We start from the raw sequence: 25,180 nt of genomic DNA, 5'->3' as shown, positions 1-25,180 counted from the left end.
GAAATACAAAACTTGCTCTCATCTGAAAAGAGGACTTTGGACCACTGGGCAACAGTCCAGTTCTTCTTCTCCTTAGCCCAGGTAAGATGCCTCTGATGTTGTCTGTGGTTCAGGAGTGGCTTAACAAGAGGAATACGACAACTGTAGCCAAATTCCTTGACATGTCTGTGTGTGGTGGCTCTTGATGCCTTGACCCCAGCCTCAGTCCATTCCTTGTGAAGTTCATCCAAATTCTTGAATCGATTTTGCTTGACAATCCTCATAAGGCTGCGGTTTTCTCAGTTGGTTGTGCATCTTTTTCTTCCACACTTTTTCCTTCCACTCAACTTTCTGTTAACATGCTTGGATACAGCACTCTGTGAACAGCCAGCTTCTTTGGCAATGAATGTTTGTGGCTTACCCTCCTTGTGAAGGGTGTCAATGATTGCCTTCTGGACAACTGTCAGATCAGCAGTCTTCCCCATGATTGTGTAGCCTAGTGAACCAAACTGAGAGACCATTTTGAAGGCTCAGGAAACCTTTGCAGGTGTTTTGAGTTGATTAGCTGATTGGCATGTCACCATATTCTAATTTTTTGAGATAGTGAATTGGTGGGTTTTTGTTAAATGTGAGCCAAAATCATCACACTTAAAAGAACCAAAGACTTAAACTACTTCAGTCTGTGTGCATTGAATTTATTTAATACACAAGTTTCACAATTTGAGTTGAATTACTGAAATAAATGAACTTTTCCACGACATTCTAATTTATTGAGATGCACCTGTATTTTTTATCATATCCTACCTATTCCTCATTACATTACCTCACCTGCAAATCTGTATATAAAATATTTGAACAAAATTATTGCTCTGTTGTATATTTATCTTTTTATTTATCTGTTACATCCTATTTTTGTTAATTTATTTTTATGTCACTATATGTAGGTGTAAATGTATATGTTTGTATGTATGTATATATGGTTGGATTCTCTTTGCCCTGGAAGCTCCTGTCACCATGACAGTTTCCTTGTGTGTGTGTGAGCATACTTGGCAATAAAGCCGATTCTGATTCTATAAATGTGTGTGTGTGTGTGTGTGTGTGTGTGTGTGTGTGTGTGTGTGTGTGTGTGTGTGTGTGTGTCCGTACAAGTGGTTTATTAGGACTTTTTTTTTTATTACAAACTGGTAATTACAATAGTATTATGCTATAAATGTGGTTTATGAGGACATTTCTAGTGTCTCCATAGTTCAAATCGCTTAAAAAAACATATACTAAACAATGTTTTCTTTTTTTTTTTTTTTTTTTTTTTTGAAAATGTAAAAATGCAGAAAGTTTTTTGTGAGGGTTAGGTTTAGGGGTAGGGGTAGGGGATAGAATCTATAGTTCATATAGTATAAAAATCATTGTCTATGGAGAGTCCTCATAAGGATAGCTGCACCAACGTGTGTGTGTGTGTATGTATGTATGTATGTGTGTGTGTGTGTGTGTGTGTGTGTGTTATATGAATATATACTATATTAATGACCGTTAAGTACGCTACAGTAATAAAACAAAACATTAAAATGTGAATATTCATGCGCATTAAAACATCCACTACATCACTAAAATCCAATACGCATGGTATATAGGGGTGGCCAACTCCGGTCCTGAAGAGCCACTGTCCTGCAGAGTTTAGCTCCAACCCTACTCAAACACACCTGGTCTTAATATTTTTAAGTTATCCAAGAGAAATTTATTAGTTTGTTCAGGCAGGTCAAGTGGCTCTCCAGGACTGGAGTTGGCCACCTCTATGCGCTTCAGTCTGCAGCGAAAAGTACTTTGTGATTTCGAAGAAGAAGAGAAATGTTATGGGAAGTAAAAGTGCGCATGCGCAGATAGGCTCTCAGTCATGAGACTTTCTTGAAGTGCAGGTTATAATGTTCCGGTGATCCTGTAGTGGCGATGATGTTTTTATCTTTCTATCTCTGTTTACTACTTATGACAGTCTCTGAAAATGATGCTGTTGAGAGGATTCAAGCTTTTGTCATTCCTCACAGTCACATGGATGTTGGTTGGGTGTACACAGTGCAGGTAAAGCTTTAATTTACAACATACATTTAGACTTCAATATTTCCGCTAGTGGAGCTGTCAGTAAGAGGTGTCTAACTTTTCTGTTGACTGTTGTAGGAGAGTATGCATGCGTACGCCAGCAATGTGTACAGCAGCGTAGTAGAAGAGCTGTCACGAGTCAAAAGCCGCAAATTCATCGCGGTTGAACAGGAGTTCTTTCGCCTCTGGTGGGCGAATGTGGCATCAGATTGGCACAAGAAACAGGTAAGCACTGACAGGTGCCTCATTTGGTGGTTTAGTAGTTTTCTGTATTAGACGATGTGGTTAAATGGAATATTATTGTTAAATGTGAGGTGAGACAGCTGCTGCAGGATGGTCGTCTGGAGTTTATAATCGGGGGTCAGGTGATGCATGATGAGGCAGTGACAGATGTAGATGATGCCATTCTGCAACTCACAGGTGTGTGAGTCTGACAATCTCTTTACTGATGAAACTGTGATGGTACTATGGTACACAGAGAGTTGGGAGGGTTACTTTTCAAATGTATTTCACTACAGAGTACATGCTGTAAAATGTATACCTTTAGATTAGGTCAATAATTTATTCTAAATACTTTGGATTACTTATTTAGCACAGATTGCTTCACTTGTTTTGACTATAAAAAAGTTAATATCAAGTGAAAAAAAATTGCCAGTACAAGAAGACAAAATACACATTAAAAATAAATGTGCGTAAAAAAGCCTAAATATCTTATGCATTGTTTCTTATGCAAGTTAATGGATATTGTTTTAAGGATTCTTTGATATTTTTACAGGAAAACAATAAATAAAATAAAAAATTATCATCAAGAATACGATTTTTCATACTTGAAAAAAAATTGTGATCTAACGTGGATTTTCTTGATAGAATAAAATATAATTGTGCCTGATAACAGGTGCAAGGGCTTGAAATAGCATTTTAGCTTAGCATTAAGCTAAATGTTCACATGACAATTTACACAAGGTTAACTATTTCTGCTGCTCCAAACTTGCTTGAAAACCCCACAGAGGGTACACAACGACATGTTTTTCTGATCGTGTATGAAATTAATTGTCTCTGCTCCCAACAGAGCTGTTCAGCCGAGACGTAAATTTGTAGGCGAACCCGGAAGGCTAATTCGCCAATGGGTTCCCTCGGGATTGTCCTATGTGTTTTTATATGAGTAAAATAAGGTCTGTGGTAAACATTACTTGATATGTGGACGTTTTGTTCTGCAACACAAAGTTCACACAGTCATACCTCAAACGTGAATTAAAAAAAAAAAGTATGCAATTCAATAAGGCTTCAAAATTTACACTTGAGGTATGACTGTGTGTAATTTAAGTTGTAGAATAAAATGTCCACGTTTCGTCAAGTAATGTTAACCACAGACCTTATTTACTCACATAAGTTGAAAAACCCCTTTATAAAACCCCATAGGAAAATCCAGAGGGAACCCTTGGCGAATTCTTTTTTAGGACTACAACCTGAACAGCTCTATGGAAAGCTCCTCAATGACGTCATATCCACTTTTTCTCTCACAACAGTGTGAGAGTGCCCTCTGTCTGCTCGTATGAATGTAACACATCATAAGAAAGTGTTTCACTGCTGTCCGAATGCTCCTCGGATCGCATCATTTATATGTATAAATGTTTTCCAACTGAATAGACTAAATATTAAACAAATTACAATAAAATGCAAAGTAATCTCCAGTGTCATCTCTGATTACCAATGATTTAAATAGTAACTGTAGTGAAATACATAAAATACAAATATTTGGGGCAGTGGTGGCTCAGCAGTTACTGACCAGAAGGTCGGGGGTTCAAGCCCCAACACTGCCAAGATGCCACTGTTGGGCCCTTGAGCAAGGCCCTTGACCCTATCTGCTCCAGGGGCACCACATCATGGCTGACCCTGCACTCTGACCCCAGCTTAGCTGGGATATGTGAAAACAAAGAAATTTCACTGTATATATGAAAATGTATAATGTGTGACAATAATAAAGGCTTTCTTCTTCTTATAATATTTTATATTTTAAATACGTAATCCCATTACATGTATTCTGTTACTCCCCAACACTAAATGTACATTTATTGTATCAGACGTGATGCTATTGTCCTACTGAGTGATTTACACATACATGTAGTACTAAGTATAACCATAACCCTTAACCTGTGACCAGCAATATTCTTTCTGTCTTTTAGAGGGTCATGGCTTTTTGTATGAGACTTTTGGTGTTCGACCACGTTTCTCATGGCATGTTGACCCGTTTGGTGCTTCAGCCACCACTCCCATCCTCTTTGCCCTGGCTGGGTTTGACGCTCATCTCATCTCTCGCATCGACTACGACCTAAAAGCTGACATGCAGAAAAAGAAGGTTGTTCTTTCACGACATTTGTTTGTGTATATAGTAAAGACTTTATCTGTGAAAGGTGTACATATTTTTGTTATTTCATGTATGAATGCAGCTGTGAATATTTCATTTTTAGAGAGAATACTGCTCTTTTGGTCAATGTTATTGTAACTGGATTGCATTTATAGAGGTTACAGTTTGTGTGGAGAGGTTCTCCTTCCTTAATGGAAAAACAAGAGATATTCACACACACCATGGACCAGTTCAGCTACTGCACTCCATCTCACCTTCCTTTCTCAAACAGGTGACTTTCCATATGCCTTCTTTTATTTAAGATAACAAAGTTACCTAGTATTGTTCATACCTGAAATATCATACCTCTATTTTGACTTCACCTGTACAAAGCTTTGTTTTTAATTATGTTCCTATGATTTTAAAACTGTCTTGTTCTATTTAAAAATATCTAAAGAGCATGCAGAGATAAAAGAGTCTGCGTTGCTGATAATATTGATGGTGGTTTTATTCAGATCTGGGTTTTACTGGAATGGTGTTGCCTTGTTTCCTGACCCACCTAAAGATGGCATATACCCCAACATGAGTCTGCCTGTGACCAAGGAAACCGTGGAACCTTATGCACAAACCATGGTGGACAACATTAAACAGAGGGCCCAGTGGTTTAAAACCAGTCATGTTCTGTGGCCTTGGGTCAGTTCAGTTTCATGATAGTGCAAGCAAATGAATACATGGTTTCTTTTATACACTCACTGAGCACTTTATTAGGAACACAATGGTCCTAATAAAGTGCCCGATGTGGTCTTCTGCTGTTGTAGCCCATATGCCTCAAGGTTCGACATGTTGTGCATTCTGAGATGCTCTCCTGCTCACTACAATTGTACAGAGTGGTTATCTAGGTTACCGTAGCCTTTCTGTGAGCTCAAACGAGTCTGGCCATTCTCTGTTGACCTCTCTCATCAAAAAGGTGTTTCCGTCCGCAGAACTGCCGCTCACTGGATGTTTTTTGTTTTTGGCACCAATCTGAGTAAACTTTAAACTGTTGTGCGTGAAAATCCCAGGAGATCAGCAGTAACAGAAATACTCAAACCAGCCCGTCTGGTACCAACAATCATGCCACAGTCGAAATCACTGAGATTATTGGCTGATTGGATAATCACATTAATAAATTGGTGTACAGGTGTTTTTGTATTATAAAGTACTCAGTGAGTGTACAGGTGCATCTCAATAAATTAGAATGTCGTGGAAAAGTTCATTTATTTCCGTAATTCAACTCAAATTGTGAAACTCGTGTATTAAATAAATTCAATGCACACAGACTGAAGTAGTTTAAGTCTTTGGTTCTTTTAATTGTGATGATTTTGGCTCACATTTAACAAAAACCCACCAATTCACTATCTCAAAAAATTAGAATATGGTGACATGCCAATCAGCTAATCAACTCAAAACACCTGCAAAGGTTTCCTGAGCCTTCAAAATGGTCTCTCAGTTTGGTTCACTAGGCTACACAATCATGGGGAAGACTGCTGATCTGACAGTTGTCCAGAAGACAATCATTGACACCCTTCACAAGGAGGGTAAGCCACAAACATTCATTGCCAAAGAAGCTGGCTGTTCACAGAGTGCTGTATCCAAGCATGTAAACAGAAAGTTGAGTGGAAGGAAAAAGTGTGGAAGAAAAAGATGCACAACCAAGCGAGAGAACCGCAGCCATATGAGGATTGTCAAGCAAAATCGATTCAAGAATTTGGGTGAACTTCATAAGGAATGGACTGAGGCTGGGGTCAAGGCATCAACCACACACAGACATGTCAAGGAATTTGGCTACAGTTGTCGTATTCCTCTTGTTAAGCCACTCCTGAACCACAGACAATGTCAGAGGCATCTTACCTGGGCTAAGGAGAAGAAAAACTGGACTGTTGCCCAGTGGTCCAAAGTCCTCTTTTCAGATGAGAGCAAGTTTTGTATTTCATTTGGAAACCAAGGTCCTAGAGTCTGGAGGAAGGGTGGAGAAGCTCATAGCCCAAGTTGCTTGAAGTCCAGTGTTAAGTTTCCACAGTCTGTGATGATTTGGGGTGCAATGTCATCTGCTGGTGTTGGTCCATTGTGTTTTTTGAAAACCAAAGTCACTGCACCCGTTTACCAAGAAATTGTGGAGCACTTCATGCTTCCTTCTGCTGACCAGCTTTTTAAAGATGCTGATTTCATTTTCCAGCAGGATTTGGCACCTGCCCACACTGCCAAAAGCACCAAAAGTTGGTTAAATGACCATGGTGTTGGTGTGCTTGACTGGCCAGCAAACTCACCAGACCTGAACCCCATAGAGAATCTATGGGGTATTGTCAAGAGGAAAATGAGAAACAAGAGACCAAAAAATGCAGATGAGCTGAAGGCCACTGTCAAAGAAACCTGGGCTTCCATACCACCTCAGCAGTGCCACAAACTGATCACCTCCATGCCACGCCGAATTGAGGCAGTAATTAAAGCAAAAGGAGCCCCTACAAAGTATTGAGTACATATACAGTAAATGAACATACTTTCCAGAAGGCCAACAATTCACTAAAAATGTTTTTTTATTGGTCTTATGATGTATTCTAATTTTTTGAGATAGTGAATTGGTGGGTTTTTGTTAAATGTGAGCAAAATCATCACAGTTAAAAGAACCAAAGACTTAAACTACTTTAGTCTGTGTGCATTGAATTTATTTAATACACGAGTTTCACAATTTGAGTTGAATTACTGAAATAAATGAACTTTTCCATGACATTCTAATTTATTGAGATGCACCTGTATATATTATACTCATTCATATAAAATATTAATAAGGCTTTCTTGTATTTACAGGGTTGTGACAAGCAGTTCTATAATGCTTCTGTGCAATTCATAAATATGGATGTGTTGATGAAGTATATTAATACACATAGTGACAAGTATGGAGTGACAGTTGAGTATGCCACGCTAAAGGATTACTTCCAAGCAGTGCACTGGACAAATATGTCCTGGGATGTTAGAGGAAGCCAAGACTTTCTCCCTTACTCAACAGGTTATACATTTTTATTCTATATATATTCTGCTTTTAAAATCCACACACCTGGTAAAATAAATTTCTAGCAGTTTCATGATTACAGAATTGACCTGAATTGTTTTAAACCCTTGTTTTCAAGAACACTTTCAGGCATGGACAGGCTTCTATGCTTCCAGGAATGTTCTGAAAGGAGTAGCAAGAAGAGCAAGTTCTCTCCTGTATGCAGCAGAGTCTCTCTTCACCAGATACCGCATCACATACCCAGATGGACCAGTTCAGAGAGAGTGGGCTCTAGACAAACTCAAGGCCCTACGTTGGGCTGTCTCAGAGGTGCCTGATTTTTAAGTGATCTGATTTATTGGGCTGGAGCGAATGTTACACAAATTTAGGCTGCGTGGCATTTGCAGTTTACTAGGGATTAACAATATATTGGCGACTATTGGTTTCAGTTTTGTTTTTTTTAATTAGCAGTATCGGTCAAATTTGACTGATGTTGGAAGCAGATAATATCATGGTTTATTTTTTTAAATTAAAACAATATATTCCTTTTTTCTATGCGAGGTTACAAAAGTACTTTTCTGTTATTCTATCAAACATTAAAATGTTATGATGTCTGATTAAATTTGAAGCAGCATTTAGAACACTTTTAAAACAACCATCAAAACAATATGGGTAATCAGCCATAATGTAAGTAATTATCAGCTATCGGTCTGTCAAAATTTCTACAACTGTGCTTATCTACAGTTTAATCCAGTGAATTAAAATTACAATTGCAACTTTACTACAAAAACTGTATTACCTCTCCTGAAGGCCAAAAACTCAGATTGTCTTCTTTGTTGTTATTTGATATTTTGTGGTTGACTGGTTATTATCTGGTCTGACCTGTACCAGGTTCAGCATCATGACGGCATCACAGGGACAGAATCACCCAAAGTGGCTGACATGTACATGCAACATCTCATACAAGCCATGATGGGAGCTGAGGAACTATTGGCAGCTATTTTCTTGCTTCCACAGTCCCTAAAATCTTCTGATGACATCCATCACCCACCCCAAACCAGACCCACCTCTGAGAATATGGGTAAGTATTTAGATTTCTGTACATAGATTTTCAAAATGACAAGAATCTAGGTTTTCTGTATATATCCATATAATGTATCCTTTCCTCACAGCTGAGCAGTGGTCACCCAAACACACATATAATTGCAGCCTCTCTGGCTACATTAAAAACAAACACATATTTTTAAAATATACCTTGATTAAACTGCAAATACGTTATATATAACTGCAAACACATTATTTTTCTATTCCTATCTTTTGAAACCTGCTAACAATTACCCTAATTGTAAAACCTTATTGTATTTTAATTGTTTAGCTGTTTGCCAGAACTAGATAAGTAATTCGTTTGGTTAATCAAAGATTATATTGTCTAATACAGTGTTCATTGTAATAATAAATGTTTGTTTTGTTTCAGACTTAGGAAAGGTTCTTGAACAGCATATCATTGTGTACAACCCACTTGCCTGGAACGTTTCAACATATATTAATGTATCTGTGCCATATGCTATGGCAGTTGTGCTCGATGATGATGGAAAGGCAGTACCTGCTCAGGTACCACACCATCATTTGTTTTCAGTAGGGCTGTCAATTTAACATGTTAATTCAGTGCGATTAATTCTATAAAAAATAACGTGTTAAAAAACAAAAACAATTTGGAATATTCCTTCTATCAGAGCAAATTATGCATGAAGTACCACCTGTTTTCAGCAGGGGGCAGTGAGAAAACATCAGCTGTATAGGCAACGCATAGCTGTACAGAGAACAAATCAAACTCGGGCTTGCCTAGCGGCATGTCTAGAAGGTAACACCCTGGCAGCCTAACGGTCAAAGTATACTTTGCGTGTCTGCATTGCTGATCGCTCTGCGCACAGTATGCGTGATGCAAATATCGTCATCAGTACAGCCACGTGGCTTGACCGTGCGCTGCCTCGTGCACGCGGCCCTCGGCTGTGTGAGTTGTTTGTGCATGCGCAGGCCATTGTCTGTACTAAAAAAGTATCACAAAGCAGTCGAATGCTTTCGTGTTCGCTCGCGGTCAGAAAGGTATACTCACAAAGGCAACGTGGTCAGCCAGGCGCGATGCGATCCGGAATGCGCAAAAACAAAGTATACCTGGGCCTTTAAGGTCAAGGTCAAGGTCAAGCCGCGCGGCTGTGCTGATGACGAAATTTGCATCACGCATACTGTGCGTGGAGCGATCAGCAATGCGGACGCACAAAGTATACTTTGGCCTTAAGTCTCGTGAGAGTTTCATTCGCTGTTCATAAGGTTAGGTTTAGTTATAGTGGTAGGATTTAGGTTAGAGTTAGGTTTAGGGGTAGGGGTAGGTGTAGAGTTTCTTTGGACTCCAAATAAACAAAGTAAACACAGTGTTTGAATGTTGCATTCGGCTCTCGCAAGACTTTAGGTAACCGGGGTGTTACCTTCTAGACACGACTATGCTTAGGGACAGGACAAGATAATGCTCTTGCATTCAAACACAGCTGGATGGAGCATAATTCCACTCGAATAATCTCGAGACTTTTTTCTTAGTTTCAAACTACGTTTAACTTAACGACTTAAAATGCTGTTTATGATGCGACACAACCAAAGTGAGACTCTCCAAAACATTCTGCAGGTGTACATTGATGCGTCCTTGAAAAGCCCTTATAATAATCTTGGACAGATTGACGAATTCAATTAAAAATGGATTGCTGTGGACTGTAGGTTAATGATATGCTGATAATATGGCAATAAACAATAATTTACATTCTAAAGCCACTTTTTGTATTGTCTTATCAATGCTTAAATTGTATGCCACAATAATCAAATGCATTTTAATTATCTGAATTATTATTTTTATAAAATATAACTTTTTATAATTATTTAATACTTTTTTACTATTATTATACTATTACTATAATTTTTTATTATTATTCAATAATCATTATTATTATTTTGCTTTCTCAGCAAATATTTAAATATGCTATTTATTGCGATAAATTCAATGTAATTAATTTGATTAAAAATGTTAATACTGTTAAATATAGTACAGTAGATAATATACTGTATATATGCACACACTGTTATGTATACACACTCAGTATGTATGTGCTGCTATGTTAGTTCAGTCTTTTCAGAGTTCAGCTTTTCATTACTTGGCTATCAAATTCTTTTTGTTTACCCCATTCATTGCTACTATCATGCAGTCTATTGGTCAATTGTTTCGACTAATAAACAACAACATCTGTTGCAGATCCAGCAATCTATGGAGTCCTCCTCTGAATACGATCTGTTCTTCATTGTTGAACTGGGTGGACTTCAGTACAGGAAGTATGTTGTACAGTTCCCACAATCCCACTGTGAAACTGCATCTGCCTGTGAGGCAACCCATGTGGCCAGAGTAGTGAAATTTAAGAGGAAGAATGTGAGCCAGTGGAAGAGGACATGTAAAAAGTTGTTACCAGTGCTGAATGAGTGCTACAAACTGATGTTTGACCAAGAGACAAATCTTCTGCACAGCATCACAGATCGGTAAGCTCTCCTTTAAACATCTCCACAGGTTCAGAAACTCAGTGTGTCCAATGGGGTGAATTTGCATTTAAAATTGAATTTTTGACTGAGTATTTTTATTGTAGGATTGAAAAGAGGAGAATTCGAGTGCAGCAGGATTTCTGGGAATATGAGGCCAATGGAGATATTCATTCTGGGCCAATCTCAGACAACTACATCTTTACTGCCAATGGATCGGCTATTCCTGCCTACAAATCTGTGGCCATGGAGATTGTGCCGGGGAAAGTAGTCTACGAGATCCGACAGTATTTCTACAGGTAAAAGAATCATGAAATCCTACAATTTCCTTTATATTCTGAATTCATGTATCATGTCATATGTCTCTTTTACCAAGGATAAAAAGTTGTAAGGAGCTCGCCGTGACTTTTAAGAAGTCCAAAAAACTGTTTTTAGGTTTGTAGGCCACAAAAATCCAAATAGTAAATGTAAATACAAGAAGCCCACAATATTGTTATGAGAAAGGGACATACACCATTATATGCAAGATTTGTGTGAGTTTTACTGCAAGATGGCGGTAATCTTGTATATGGTGTAGTAACCGATTTACCCTAATTTTAAAGGAAAAAGTTAAGCTCTATCAATAGCCTTTGTGGCATGATATTGATTACCACAAAAATAATTTTGACTTGTCCCTCTTTTTCATAAAAAAAAAAAAAACAAAAAGGAAAAATCTGGGTTACAGTGAGGCACTTACAGTGGAAGTGAAATGGGATAATCTGTAAACATTAAAATACTCACTGTATCAAAAGTATAGCCACAAGACATAACCAGTATGTTTAGTCTTGTGGCTATAAAAGTAACCTTTTCTATGTAAAGTTAAATCCAATTTTACAACTTAGTTGCCATGACAGTGTAACGACGTAAACCCTAAAGCCCTAAAACATCCGTAAAAACAATGATTTAAACAACTTTTAATACAACTCAAATAATACACAAAAACAGAAGAATTAATGTATTTTTATAAACTTATAAGCTTCACCTTTCTGCCTTTAAACCCTGCAAAGAAAAGGAGGGACGAGTCAAAATAATTTTTTGTGGAAATCAAATGCCACAAATGCTGTCGATTGAGCTCAACTCGCCAAAACGACCTGCCGGTTGGGCTGCGATGCACCTCATTGATCTCTGCTTGCATCACCTTTATTTATTGATGGACTACACTCTTGAAATGGAATACACAGACTAACAAAACCCTTCATCAGCCAACTAAGAAAAGACAATGCATCTATGTGAACTTCTGCAGTTAATCCAGGATGAACTTCAAAGACATTAGTCATTAATCTTACAGTTCATACAAAATCTTTGTTTAAACACTGACCCTTAACACTTACTTAGTTTAATAATTTGAAACCATGACTTGCACTGCACATAAAAAAGTAATATTGGCATTATATTCATGATGTTAGCCAGAGGGGAACTGGCCCCCACAGTGAGCCTGGTTTCTCCCAAGGTTATATTTCTCCATTAACCAACATCTTATGGAGTTTTGTGTTCCTTGCCACACAGTCACCTTCGGCTTGCTCACTGGGGTTAAAAATACAATTATTATTTAATTTATATACACAATTGACTATCATAGTTAATCAAACTACACAATAATCACTCTTTAAGACTTTATAGATATTACAGTTTAATTTTCTGTTAAAGCATGAGTTTCTGTAAAGCTGCTTTGAAATGATGTGTGTTGTGAAATGCACTATACAAATAAAAATTACATGACTATTGAACCTCAGATATTCCTTTAAAGCATCCATTGTTGTTTTTTCCACCTTTGTCTCCTGTTGTTCACTGGCATTTACATTGACTTCTTGTTCTTTGTGAAAGCACAGCTCAATTGTGAGTGTTGCCACCTTGTGGACCCACTAATTATTGCAAATAATTCCAGGCACATGCACATCTTGGTTAGAAAAATTGGGCCGCACATGTTCAGTGCTCGAGCACTCTGCTGAGACCTAACTACCATAGCGTTCGCATCTAACCAAAGTATACTTTGGGCTTTATACTTTGAGTTTTGTGCTTAAAAAAAGACTCACATTTTCAGAAAATACAAATCTAGTCTAGATAGTAATTGTTGCCTTCGTTTTCAATGCTTAAATGTGAATGCTGTCTCTGCAGGGAGGAGGAAGATAAAAATCACACTTACTCTGTGGTCACCAGAGTGCCTGTTGGGTTTCAAAGTAGACTGCCGTGCCACAGACTGGAGCAGAGCTATATGGTGGGCCCCCTAGTGGTGAACAGAGAAACTGTGTTCAGAACCTGCACCAGTCTGCAAAATAACAGAACACTGTTTACAGACAACAATGGCTACCAGATGATGAAAAGGACACACAAGACGTTTGTCAATAACACAGTCGCTCGTGTAAGGATGCTCTGCAATTAAGATTCATTAGTCATACAAATTTGTGGGATATAAAGATGTATACATGCTTATATGTATCTCTCGTGTGTATATGTGCACAGAATTACTACCCAATGGTGCGAGCGGCCTACATAGAAGATGATTCCAGCAGAGTCATGTTTCTCAGTGAGAGAGCACATGGAGTGGCCAGTCTGAACCAGGGTCAACTGGAAGTGAGGGCTCAAAATATTGCTCTGTTACACACGCACAAACACATAGTACATATATATATACACACACTACTGGTCAAAAGTTTTGAAACACTCATTCTTTATTATAATTTTTTTTTCTTCACATTTTATAATAATAGTAAAGTCATCAAAACTATGGAATAACATAAATGGAACTATGGGAATTATGTTGCGACTAAACAAAATCCAAAATAAATCAAAAGTGTGTTATATTTTAGCATCTTCAAAGTAGTCACCCTTTGCCTAGAATATGCAGACATGTACTCTTGACATTTTCTCAACCAGCGTCTTGAGGTATCACCCTGGGATGCTTTTTAAACAGTATTGAAGGAGTTCCCATCTATGTTGGGCACTTATTGGCTGCTTTTCTTTATTATTTGGTCCAAGTCATCAATTTCAAAAACTTTTTTTTTTATTATTACATTTTAGATTTATAATGAAATAAATTAATATGGTGGCACAATTATATTTTTGTCTACAAAACTAATTTCAAACATTTAAGCATACGCCTTCAGATCAAAAGATTTTTAAGATCATGAGAAACATTTCAGTCAAGTGTTTCAAAAGTTTTGACCAGTAGAGAGTGTGTGTGTGTGTGTGTGTGTGTGTGTGTGTGTGTGTGTGTGTGTGTGTGTGTGTGTGTGTGTGTGTGTTATATATATATATATATATATATATATAAGGCCTAATACTATTGTCTTATCATAATCATTAATTATTTTGTTCCATACATTTGTTATGCACTTGTTGCGGCAGTCATAGCATTCTTTGTGTGTTATCGCTACGAGGTGATGCTTCATAGGCGGCTTTGGAACAACCTGGAGTGGAATTTGGATTATAATCTGACCCTGAATGACTCCTCTGTGGTGCGGCCTGTTCTCTGGTTGATGCTGGGCTCCACCGCTGCAATATCATCCATTTACCAACAGGAGGCACTAGAGCTGCAGCACAGACCAGTGGTTATGCCCATTGACAAACCTCGTGAGTTTGCAGAAAATGTTTGTAAATGTGGCTTAGGCTCTTACCTTTGGCTGGGTTAGAAAAGATGCCCTTAATTTTTAAACAAAGTGTACTGTACTGAGCAACAACAACAACAACTCTATTTTTACCTTACAAAGAAAAGCCATGGAAAAAGGGTGAGAAATTTAGTGGGCCCTCTATTCAACCTGTGGTGCTGCCCCAGAACCTCCACCTACAGACCCTCAGCATACCTGGCTGGAACTACAGTCCCAATCACACTCAGCACCTACACAATCTCATCTCAGGTAGGCCACAATTCTCCTGACAACATCCAGTGAGCTAGCACTGGCCTTTAAAGGAATAGTTCACCCAAAAATGAAAATTCTCTTATAATATACTCACCCTCATGCCATCCCATATGTGTACAACTTTCTTCTGCAGATCACAAACAAAGATTTTTAGAAAAATATCCCAGCTATGTAAATCCATACAGTGCAAGTGAATGGTGACCAGAACATTGAATCTCCAAAATGCACATAAAGGCAGCAAAAAAGTAATCCATATGACTCCAGTGGTTTAATCCATGTCTTCTGAAGCAATCCAATCGGTTTTGGGTAAGAACATACCAACTCCTTTTTCACTTTAAATCTTGACATCATCAGTTTCCTTGGCAATCATGAATTCAAGCTTGATTACATTTCCAAGCACTCTGCGTCAAGCTTAGAGACTGTAATGGCAAGATGTACAGTAAAAAATGAGTTACATTTTGGTCTGTTCTCACCCAAAATCAATTAGATCGCTTCAGAAGACATTGATTAAACCACTGGAGTCATATGGAATACTTTTATTATTCCTTTATGTTTTTTAGAGCTTCAAAGTTCTGGTCACCATTGACTTGCATTGTATGGACCTACAGATCTGAGATATTCTTCTAAAAATCTTCATTTGTGTTCTGCAGGAGAAAGTTGCTTACAGCACCTTTAAATCCAGAAACTATATTCAAAGGATATCCATTTTATTTCAAGGTAAAGAGAGAAAGTCAGAGATAGACTTTGACCGTATTCTGTTGAGGATCACACACCTGTATGAGGAAGGAGAAGACCCAGTCCTGTCAAAACCCACCACTATTAACCTGAAGGTACATCTATGAAATCCATTCATTTTTGGTGTTTTAGGGTATAGAAAATGATTGGCAAATCTGTATTTTACTCTTAAACATTGCCATTAACAGTGAGTCCATGCACTGATTCATCAACAGGAAGTAATGTGGGGCATAGGAGAAGTGACTGAAGTTCTGGAGCGTTCTCTCACTGGAACATGGAATATATCAGACCTCCAGAGATGGAGCTGGAATACAACTGAAAGTCCTCAAAAAACAGGTGAGATTTGGTCCTGTTCTCCTTTAACAGCAGACATTTTGATTGATAACATCAGTGCTTGATCTGACAAGAAATCAAAATACAAATTAATAGATGTGATGATATTAGTAGTAATCTCATTAATTTGTTTTTGTTTTGAATGAACACAGAGGAAACGGAATCTTTCTGTGGCATTACAAAAGACTTCAATGTGACCATCTCCCCGAAGGAAATCAGAACATTCTTTATTCACTTTAAATAGAAACCAAAAGATATCTTCTGTGAAGATTCTTTTCTAAGATTATTTCGAACTTTTTTAAGGCATGTACAATTGGAATAATTGAATCACATGAAACATTTCTGGTTTGCTGTATCTAAATTTCCTGCATGGTTGTTGCAATTCTCTTTCACGTTAAACATGTTGATTTTAAAATTTGCTCTTGCTTTTTCTTATAAATTTAAATAAAGAATTTATGTAGACTGCAGTGGATTTTGCTCACCTAGTAACATCTCTGAAAGACACCTGAAAGGTCAATGGTAGATTGTCCAAATCAAAATTTGTCATTGTTGTACAGTAAATTCAATTGATTTAATTGTTATTGTCAGTGGTACATTAAAAACATAGTTTACATGTGTGTATGCTACAAAAATGTTATCCTGAGATTGACCTTACTGCATGGAACATACTATGGTGTAACACTGAATTATATGGTAAGAATTTACCATATGATAAACATGTCACACCACAGTATGAAGCTTGTAACGAAGATGCATAACTACACATAGAACAAACACAACAAACTATTTGTATCAGTTTAATAACCTCTTTCTTTGTTATTCACACCATCCACATAGAGACTGATTCTTACTGTATAGGTTCTATTAAAGGGTAGTTTTTTTCAAAGATTTTATTTATTAAAATTAAGCTGTTTAAACCTTAATTGCATTGGGATTTTCCCAAACACTCTTACATATTTGGGTCTTTAGAGACCCGGTACTGCCCAGATAGTGTAAAATGTCAAGACAATTAGGAGATAATAGAATAAAATAGATTTTTTATGTTTTATTTTTCATATGAAAGAGATAATGCAACAAATCAGGACAAAGCTAGAACAGGATTCATTACTTTCACACTGAAATTTCATGAGATGCAACTGGCTGTCAAACACAAATTTAAGCTACTCATAACACATAAGATATACATAAGTTACACATAAGCAACATATCAGCTACACATATGTATTTTCTCTAAATAGATGCACAATTTCAGAAGTACACCCAAATGACAATAGTCAAATCATACTGTTCATGTGTACCTGCTATAGTTTACTTCCATGTTGTTTCTTCATCAAATAGCAATGTCAAATGTAAATCAAGTCAATCACTGAGACAACAGTGCCACCTTGAGTAAGAAATAGCATTTATAATATGTACGGTACTGTGTAAAAGTCTTAGGCACATAAGATGTTTCACAAAAGCATTTGTCTTAAGATGGTTATTTATATCTTCAGCTTTAGTGTGTCAATAGGCAATATAAATGTTAGACTCCCAAACATTACTTTTGCAAATAGAAAAGATTAGAATAGAAGAACAGGGAGCCCTGCAACAGATGTCATGAACATCGTGTCAGTCTGAGATTACATAAAGAGACAGAAGTAATTGAGACAGCCTAAACAGATAGAAGAACTGTGGTGAATTCTCCAAGAAGCTTGGTACATCCTATCTGCCAACAACCAAGAAAAAATGTGTCCAGGTGTACCTAGGAGAACTGGTGCTGTTTTAAAGGCAAAGGTGGTCACACTGAATATTGATTTAGCTTTTTTATGTTTACTGGACTTTTTATGACATTAAGTGATAAATGAAAACTATTTATGCCATTATTTTTGAAGACATCCTCACTATGCAACATTTTCACAAGTGCCTAAAACTTTTGCTCAGTACTGTATGTGTACACGCAAATAGAATACTGATAATTCACCATTGTTGCACAGAAAATCAATGTGATATAGTATTTATTTGTATGAATATAGTACTCATTCCTCTTGTAATAAACAAAGAAATAGATATCGTGATAAACTTATATAGATATGAAATAATCATAAAAATATAATTTATGGAAGTGCAAAAAAAAAAAAAAAACATGTCTAGGGTCGATAATGACCCTATACACTTTTGGTACTTAAACTTATATACATGTTATTTATTTTTTTCAATTTTGGTATTTTTTTGTGTTACACTATTTATAAGGGAGAGATTGAGGAATACTAAAGAATGTGGGCACAACTCCAAAAAAATGGATGAGGCACAGGGTGTGGAATGAGGTCCCGGGTCACTAAAGACACTGAGTTCAACCAGATACGAAAATTCTGTCATCACTCAGCTTGACAGCCTCACTATATGGTTTCCTTGAATGGGAAAGAGCAGCATCCACATTCTTTAATTTTTTTTTTTCTTTCTTTTTTTTTTTACAGTAGAAATTAAGTAATACGAGTTTGGAACAATATGAGTGTGAATAAATGATGGCAGAATTTTCATTTTTATATTTGTGTTAAGTCAAATTAAGTTAAAAGACAAACTTTAATGTGGTCTTTGTGTTGGTGTTTTCATGTTCTTAATACATTAATAGTAGTACGCATTATGTTTGACTATGATAAAGTGTATTAGTGTGTATTATGTGTTCAAAGATTAAGTTTTATTAGTAATATTAGATTAGGTTATGTCTTGTGACAAATAGTCTTTATAGATGCACTCTCTCTTTCAGTGTGGAACTGTGGGTGACTTCATAACGATGACAGGCTGAAAGACACACAAAAAAAAAAGTACCACTGAGAACTCTGTGATATTTTGTATCATTTCAACGGTGTTTGCCTGCATTCCTACATGGACAGGTTGAGACATAAGCACTGCTTACCACTTGTGAACTGGGCGAGCAGCTCTGAATGACCTTGCAGCAGTATGCAGCTAGTGTGACAGAGAGAGCAATCTGAGCTGCCTCCATTAGTTGATCTAATGAATACAGATTATAAAATCCATTCTGTAAGAAAAGATAAAATGATGTTAATTAATTATATTTATTTATTTATTTATCACACATATACACTTGCACATATACAGTGAAATTCTTTTTTTTTTCCACATATCCCAGCTAAGCTGGGGTCAGAGCGCAGGGTCAGCCATGATACAGCGCCCCTGGAGCAGATAGGGTCAAGGGCCTTGCTCAAGGGCCCAACAGTGGCATCTTGGCGGTGCTGGGGCTTGAACCCCCAATCTTCTGATCAGTAACCCAGAGCCTTAACTGCTGAGCCACCACCACCCTGATGTCCTGACACTACTGATTGGCTGATGACAACACAATAACATGCACAGTCCCAAGCCCTTCACTACTGACTATCTTGCCAGTGAATGAGCTGTGACGTCAAAGGCAGCAGACAGGGAAACATATGGGCTGCGTCCGAAAGCTAAACAATACTGCCTTCACTGGCTGCATACTGATATAGGATGTCCAACATTGTATGTTTCCATCACAACCTGTCTACTAAGATGCCTTCATCTGGTTGGTTTTTGAAGGCAACATTGATGTCTCTTTCACTGCCTTTGATTTCCAAACTCCTGCATGTCTGATTCATTGGTTGGTTAAAAGAATAAACATGGCATCTTAAGGAACCGGTTGAAAGTTTATAAATGTCCCTTTATAACTCGAGAAATAAGCATTAAATATTTGCCTGATAATTACTAAAGGCCAACTGAATTTGTTTTAGATAATTAGACATGACATTATCATGACTTGGAAGGTAGTCCTTACGAGGTGCCTTCATACACAAAACGCTGCATGTGAGCATTGACAGAAGGCTCTGAGGCAGCAAGGCCTTAGCTTTTGGACGCAGCCTATAAATCCATTTCATGCTTTTAAGAGCCCTGCAAAAAAATAAAATAATAATAATTAAATAGTAATAATCTGACAATGTTAAAACATCTAATATAACATAATGGAATATTTGTGATTTATGTGTTGCTTGCTAAATATATATATATATATATATATATATATATATATATATATATATATATATTATTTTGAAAGAATAGCTACATAGCTACTTTTGAATGGCTGTCAGTGTAGAAAGGTGCTTTTTAGCTGCAGAATGGTGTAGTCACTGCATTTTATTTAGAATTTATGACCTGGGGTGACAGATTGTCTTGAGAGATGCAGTCTTTGGCCACTATGACAAACCTAGCCCTATGTCTTTGTTTAAAAGGAAGGATTGATAAATGAGTTTAGTTATAATTTTCAAAGACCTAATTGAACAATAGCATTACGAAACCAAATGATCCCTCTGAAACGTTGGCCTAAATGCAGTAATACCGTGAAAAGCAGCTGAGATATATAGACATGCTGTTCATAATTGTGTTATTTGTGGAGTGTTGATGGTGATACCCACAGGTTTGACAGTAATCCAGTAAAATACTTTTGTTTTTCCTCAGCCCTGTGTGCAGGACATAATTTGCACTGAGAATATATCTTACAGTGACCATTATATTTGTGGCAAGGTGGGAATTAAATTCACTCTTTAAAAAAGTTTAAGATAGCTTACCATTAAAAGCAGACATGTGTTGCTTGTTTCATTTGTTTCTTCGTAGTTCACATTGCTGTCGTGTAGCCAGCATGCATCATACCCAGGCATTCTATAATCTTCAAAAGTTGTAGTGATAAGAAAGATCCCATATATCACACACATAACTATCTGGATTCCCAAACAAGCCTTAAGCTGTTAAGAAACAACAACCAGAAAAGACCACAATGTCAATTTAGTTAAGTTTTTAGAGCCTCTTCGGTTAGTGTTTACAATAAATTCTGCATTTGCAACTGTTGAAAGTATTGGGGGGATTTAATGTCATGAAACAAGCTATACTGTAGCTGTCATAAATACTAAATTATATAAACTAAAGGGAAACCAGGGTTAGTTGTCACATACTGTAAGGAATTTGTCACAAGAACTATATTTCACTAATAGCTCTTAGGTTAGGACCGTATATGGGGTGAATCTTTTGTGATCTTTGTTCTCGTGGACTCGTTCTACGTCATCATCCACTGCAGAAGTTCGATTCCAATCCTCAAGAATGCAAGTACCGAGAACACAGGAAATTATCAGGATGTGTCCTTCAAATCGAGTATGCATCGGATGATGACTTGTGGGCAAGAACTCGGTACTACGGTGGCAGACGAAGGACATTTATCGTTTTGTTTTCCTCAAGAGTTTCCTTCTGTAAGCTCGCGAAAGTCTGATGGCTCGTAAGAGTCTTTATATTCCGTCAAAAATAAATAAATAAATAAATAAATAAATAAAAACATTTGTGCAAATGTGCTGTGACGGTTAAGCAACAGGAAGATCGCAGCATATCTCAAAGCTCGCAATAGCTGCGTTCTTCTACATCCTCCTGTCCTTCCGAGTTCATTCTTCCAAGGATGCTTGGCAAGACTGGTCTTAATAAGAACACAAGTCCGTTCTCCGCGTTCTTTGAATTGAGATTCACCCATGGTTTTGAGCAAAGTGCCTTTCAAAATAATTCAGTTCATTCAGCAGCCATCTTGGGAACGCTCCGTGGGAGATATTTTCTGTATCTAAAAGCTGATTGGCTCTTTTACCTGTAAGGCGGGACTTCTAGTTCTACATCCGCCATATTTGGTGTTCCAATCTCTCCCATTCCTTTTAATACAAGTGCTCCGTCTCGTGCTAAATAGTCTGTTTTGAGTTGGAAGTCCAGTTGGTGTGGTTTTATACAGTATGTTGGTTCCAAACTGCTGTAAATTATGTTAATTTTGAATTCTATCCTCCAAATTAAAACTCCAGTATCACCATTATTTTGTAATAGCGCTTGGGTATACAATATAATAAATGTGAAGATGTGTTTTTTCTTTCTTTTTTTCTTTTTTATAAATTGTTGTAATTTTATACAATTCATTAATTACCTGTAAATGTTTACTAATAACAATGGTTTGATATATTGCTGTTGATTTTCAGAATTGTTTTACTGTTTAAATTTAGCTGAAAGTCATTTAATAGCCTATATACATCAATGAGACAAAACATTATGACCGCCTGCCTAATGTGCTTTTGGTCCTCCACGTGCCGCCAAAACAGCGCTGACCTGTCGAGTCATGGACTCTGCAAGACCCTTGAAGTTGTCCTGTGGTATCTGGCACAAAGACATTAGCAGCAGATCCTTCAAGTCCTGTAAGTTGCAAAGTGGAGCCACTGTGGATCGTACTTGTTGGTCCAGCACATCCCATAGATGCTCAATTGGATTGAGATCTGGGGAAACTGGAGGCCAGAGCAACACTTTGAACTCTTCTTCATGTTCCTCAAACCATTCCCGAACAATGTGTGCAGTTTGGCAGGTCACATTATCCTGTTGAAAGAGGCCACAGCCATCAGGGAATACCATTGCCATGAAGGGGTGTATCTGGTCTGGAACGATGTTAAGGTAGGTGGAACGTGTCAAATTGATGTCCACATGAATGACCAGACCCAGGGTTTCTCAGCAGAACATTACCCTGAGCATCACACTCCCTCCACTGGCTTGTCGTCTTCCCACAGTGCATCACTTTCCCAGGTAAATGGCACACATATACACGGCCATTCACGTGATGTAAAAGAAAACAGGACTCAACAGGACTGCTCCAAGGTCCAGATCCGATGCTCGTGTGCCCATTGTAGGCACTTTTGACAGTGGACAGGGAGCAGGAACTGTTGTGCTCAATAACTGTGAAAATTTTCAATAGCATTTTTGTAGCGAAGTCAAGGTATGTGCCTACAGAAGCTGAATTTCAGAAATAAACCTACCCTGAGAAATATTCACTGGGATAAAAAAGTGTGACAACTAGCCTCAGTCTCTCCTAATCAGTTTCTGCCAACCAGTAACAGTATTCATTCTGTCTTCAATAAAAACCCTTAGCACAACGGTCATCCACACTTCACCAAAGTGCCACTAAATCAGAAATCTCAATAGACAGTGGGACATTTTTTTGTTGTTGTGAATGCTCAATGAAATAGTGCAGTTCATAATGTGTCCAGATGGTGGGAGGTGTTTGGAACTTACTGTTGGTAGGTGAAGTTTCTGAGCAGCTATTGCCACACTGCCTCCAATTATGCTCTGTTCAAAGGGAGCATGACTATTTACAGTTGTAATACTGACAGAAAGTGTTATATTCTATAATACTGTACATGCAAATGGACATTTTATACATCTGTCAGAAATTATGCTTTCTCTAAATGATCAGTTTAAACTAGGAATCTTGCATTAAAGAGTTCGCCCAAAAATGAAAATTCTCTCATCATTTACTCACATTCATGCCATCCTGGATGTGTATGACTTTCTTCGTTCTGCAGAACACAAATGAAGATATTCAGAAAAATATCTCTGTAAGTCCATACAATGCAAGTGAAAAGTGGCCAAAACTTTGAAGCTGGAGTCTTACTAACCCATAAGACTCCAGTGGTTAAATTCATGTCTTCAGAAGTGATATGATAGGTGTGGGTGAGAAACAGATCAATATATAAGTCCTTTTTTAATATAAATTCTCCTCCCTGCCCAGACGATATGCACAATGAATGCGAATCACCAAAAACAAAAGAAGTGGAGATTTAAAGTAAAAAGGGACTTAAATATTGATCTGTTTCTCACCCACGCCTGTCATATCACTTCTGAAGATGATGATTTAACCACTGGAGTTTTATGGATTACATTTATGCTGCATTAGTGCCTTCATTTGCTTTCTGGACTTTCAAAGTTCTGGCCACCTTTCACTTGCATTGTGAGGACCTACAAAGCTGAGATATTCTTCTGAAAATCTTTGTTTGTGTTCAACAGAAGACAGAAAGTCATACACATCTAGGATGGCATGAGGGGGAGTAAATGATGAGAGAATTTTCACTTTTGGGTGAACTATCCCTTTAAGGTCAAGTAAATTCATGTTTACAGTTATAACATGAAATAGACACTTACAATAGAGGAAAACGCTACAATGGCGCTGAGAAGAAACCAGTTATTTGCTTCCATATAAAACGGAATTTTGCATCCAAGGAAGAAGACAGTCAGCACTATCTCTGTGATCTGTAAATGAATAACAACAACAACAACAACAACAACAACATAAACGTCCTCGCCAGACGTGGCAATACACTGTATATAATTTCATATGAATTTAAGTGTACCCCTAAAATCTTGGGTTCTGCCTCTAGGTATTTATATTTTTGCTTGGGGTTCCTCTGGTATGTAACTTCCAGTAAAGTTCCCGCTTCGGCTGAATCGCTCATGCTCGGGTTGTGGACTGTCGCAGAAGCAACGTCCGACACCTCCGCTTCGGGTTCGTCTGTTGATATATAAAATGAAAAAATGAGTTGTGGATCAGGCCTGCTGTTACAGACTATATAATAATTCTCAAATTTATCTGACTGTTTTTTAAAGCCGTAAGGGGCCGTTCACACCGAACCCGTATTTGCGTCCGCCCGCGCTGTCTTTGACCGTTGCGGCGCGTCTCGCTGTTTAATTCAGCGTCTTTTAGACGTCAAGTCAAGTTAAAAATCACTTCAACTGTTAAAAGTATCTGCGTTCTGTTCTATTCGTTGCGCCACGTCAAGCTTTTTTTAGTAAGCGCAAGGACGCGTTGGGTGTGAACGGCCCCTAAGACTGGAAACGAATTCCATTATTCAAATTCACGTAAACCATAAACGTACGTCAATATGCAAACTACTGTATTGTGTAAGTCAAATGGCTTACTATTCATTCTCTTCCAGGCTACGGCTCTTAAGTGTAGCTATGTCTCGATTAAATTGTGCCCAAAGACCCTGCAAAGCCTGTGCGCTTGTAAACCACTGTGAAAAGTCCGCCCAAAATCTGTTTTGTTTTGGGGGTTTAGGAATGTTTCCGCCCCCATCTCTCTTGAGAGCTTCGAGTAGGGGCTCATGCAACGGTCATTGATTACAGATGGGGGGAAAACTGCACATGACACAATTTATAACTTATGTAACCTACAATAGAAGTAGGAGGTAAGTTAATGGAAGAGAAAAACAAGTTTCTGTGCATATTATTGATTGCATTGGTTTTGAGGCATTGCTCTTTAAAATATGGACTATTCTTCCTCAGAAGGTTCTTTAAAATAAAAAATAAGAAAGCACACATAAATGTGAGCCCACATAGTATGACATAGTCTAATAATAATTGTGCCCT

General features: G+C 37.6%; 2 protein-coding genes across 4 annotated transcripts; one reads left to right on the top strand and one right to left on the bottom strand.

The window, feature by feature from the left end:
• The first annotated feature begins 1,850 nt into the window (after positions 1-1,850).
• man2b2 (mannosidase, alpha, class 2B, member 2) lies at positions 1,851-16,437 on the top strand. The gene is made up of 19 exons (XM_051652209.1): positions 1,851-2,049; positions 2,146-2,292; positions 2,382-2,487; positions 4,251-4,423; positions 4,588-4,703; positions 4,927-5,104; positions 7,256-7,454; positions 7,576-7,766; positions 8,328-8,517; positions 8,911-9,047; positions 10,732-11,009; positions 11,114-11,305; positions 13,161-13,404; positions 13,506-13,616; positions 14,423-14,615; positions 14,753-14,899; positions 15,620-15,732; positions 15,853-15,973; positions 16,123-16,437. Exons 1-19 carry the CDS (start codon positions 1,921-1,923, stop codon positions 16,212-16,214), a joined length of 3,057 nt encoding a protein of 1,018 aa, XP_051508169.1. The 5' UTR covers positions 1,851-1,920; the 3' UTR covers positions 16,215-16,437.
• Positions 16,438-16,995: 558 nt separating this feature from the next.
• On the bottom strand, positions 16,996-24,879 carry LOC127414413 (uncharacterized). 3 transcript variants are annotated; one of them, XM_051652426.1, is made up of 7 exons: positions 24,731-24,879; positions 24,166-24,323; positions 23,957-24,064; positions 23,051-23,104; positions 20,545-20,718; positions 18,864-18,986; positions 16,996-18,748 (listed from the first exon to the last, which is right to left on the bottom strand). In XM_051652426.1, exons 1-7 carry the CDS (start codon positions 24,735-24,737, stop codon positions 18,710-18,712), a joined length of 663 nt encoding a protein of 220 aa, XP_051508386.1. In that variant the 5' UTR covers positions 24,738-24,879; the 3' UTR covers positions 16,996-18,709. The 3 variants fall into 3 exon arrangements, with proteins under 3 accessions (XP_051508386.1, XP_051508395.1, XP_051508403.1); XM_051652435.1 differs by having other exon boundaries at positions 24,688-24,817; XM_051652443.1 differs by lacking the exons at positions 23,051-23,104; positions 23,957-24,064; positions 24,166-24,323; positions 24,731-24,879 and adding an exon at positions 20,980-21,691.
• Positions 24,880-25,180: the final 301 nt, after the last annotated feature.

The sequence above is a fragment of the Myxocyprinus asiaticus genome, chromosome 2 (genome assembly GCF_019703515.2).
Source record: "Myxocyprinus asiaticus isolate MX2 ecotype Aquarium Trade chromosome 2, UBuf_Myxa_2, whole genome shotgun sequence".
In the NCBI taxonomy this organism is placed as follows: Eukaryota; Metazoa; Chordata; class Actinopteri; order Cypriniformes; family Catostomidae; genus Myxocyprinus; species Myxocyprinus asiaticus.
Note: the sequence above shows the minus strand (reverse complement) of the source record. Positions and strands in the feature narration are given on the sequence as shown.

Coding starts and splice junctions, on each gene's coding strand:
- man2b2 (XM_051652209.1), top strand. CDS start 1,921: ATGATGTTTTTATCTTTCTATCTCTGTTTACTACTTATGACAGTCTCT. Junction 11,306..13,160: donor ATCCGACAGTATTTCTACAG/GTAAAAGAATCA, acceptor CTGTCTCTGCAG/GGAGGAGGAAGATAAAAATC. Junction 15,733..15,852: donor CCACCACTATTAACCTGAAG/GTACATCTATGA, acceptor ATTCATCAACAG/GAAGTAATGTGGGGCATAGG.
- LOC127414413 (XM_051652426.1), bottom strand. Junction 24,065..24,165: donor CAGAACCCAAGATTTTAGGG/GTACACTTAAAT, acceptor ATTCATTTACAG/ATCACAGAGATAGTGCTGAC. Junction 18,987..20,544: donor ACACATGTCTGCTTTTAATG/GTAAGCTATCTT, acceptor CTTTTCTTACAG/AATGGATTTTATAATCTGTA.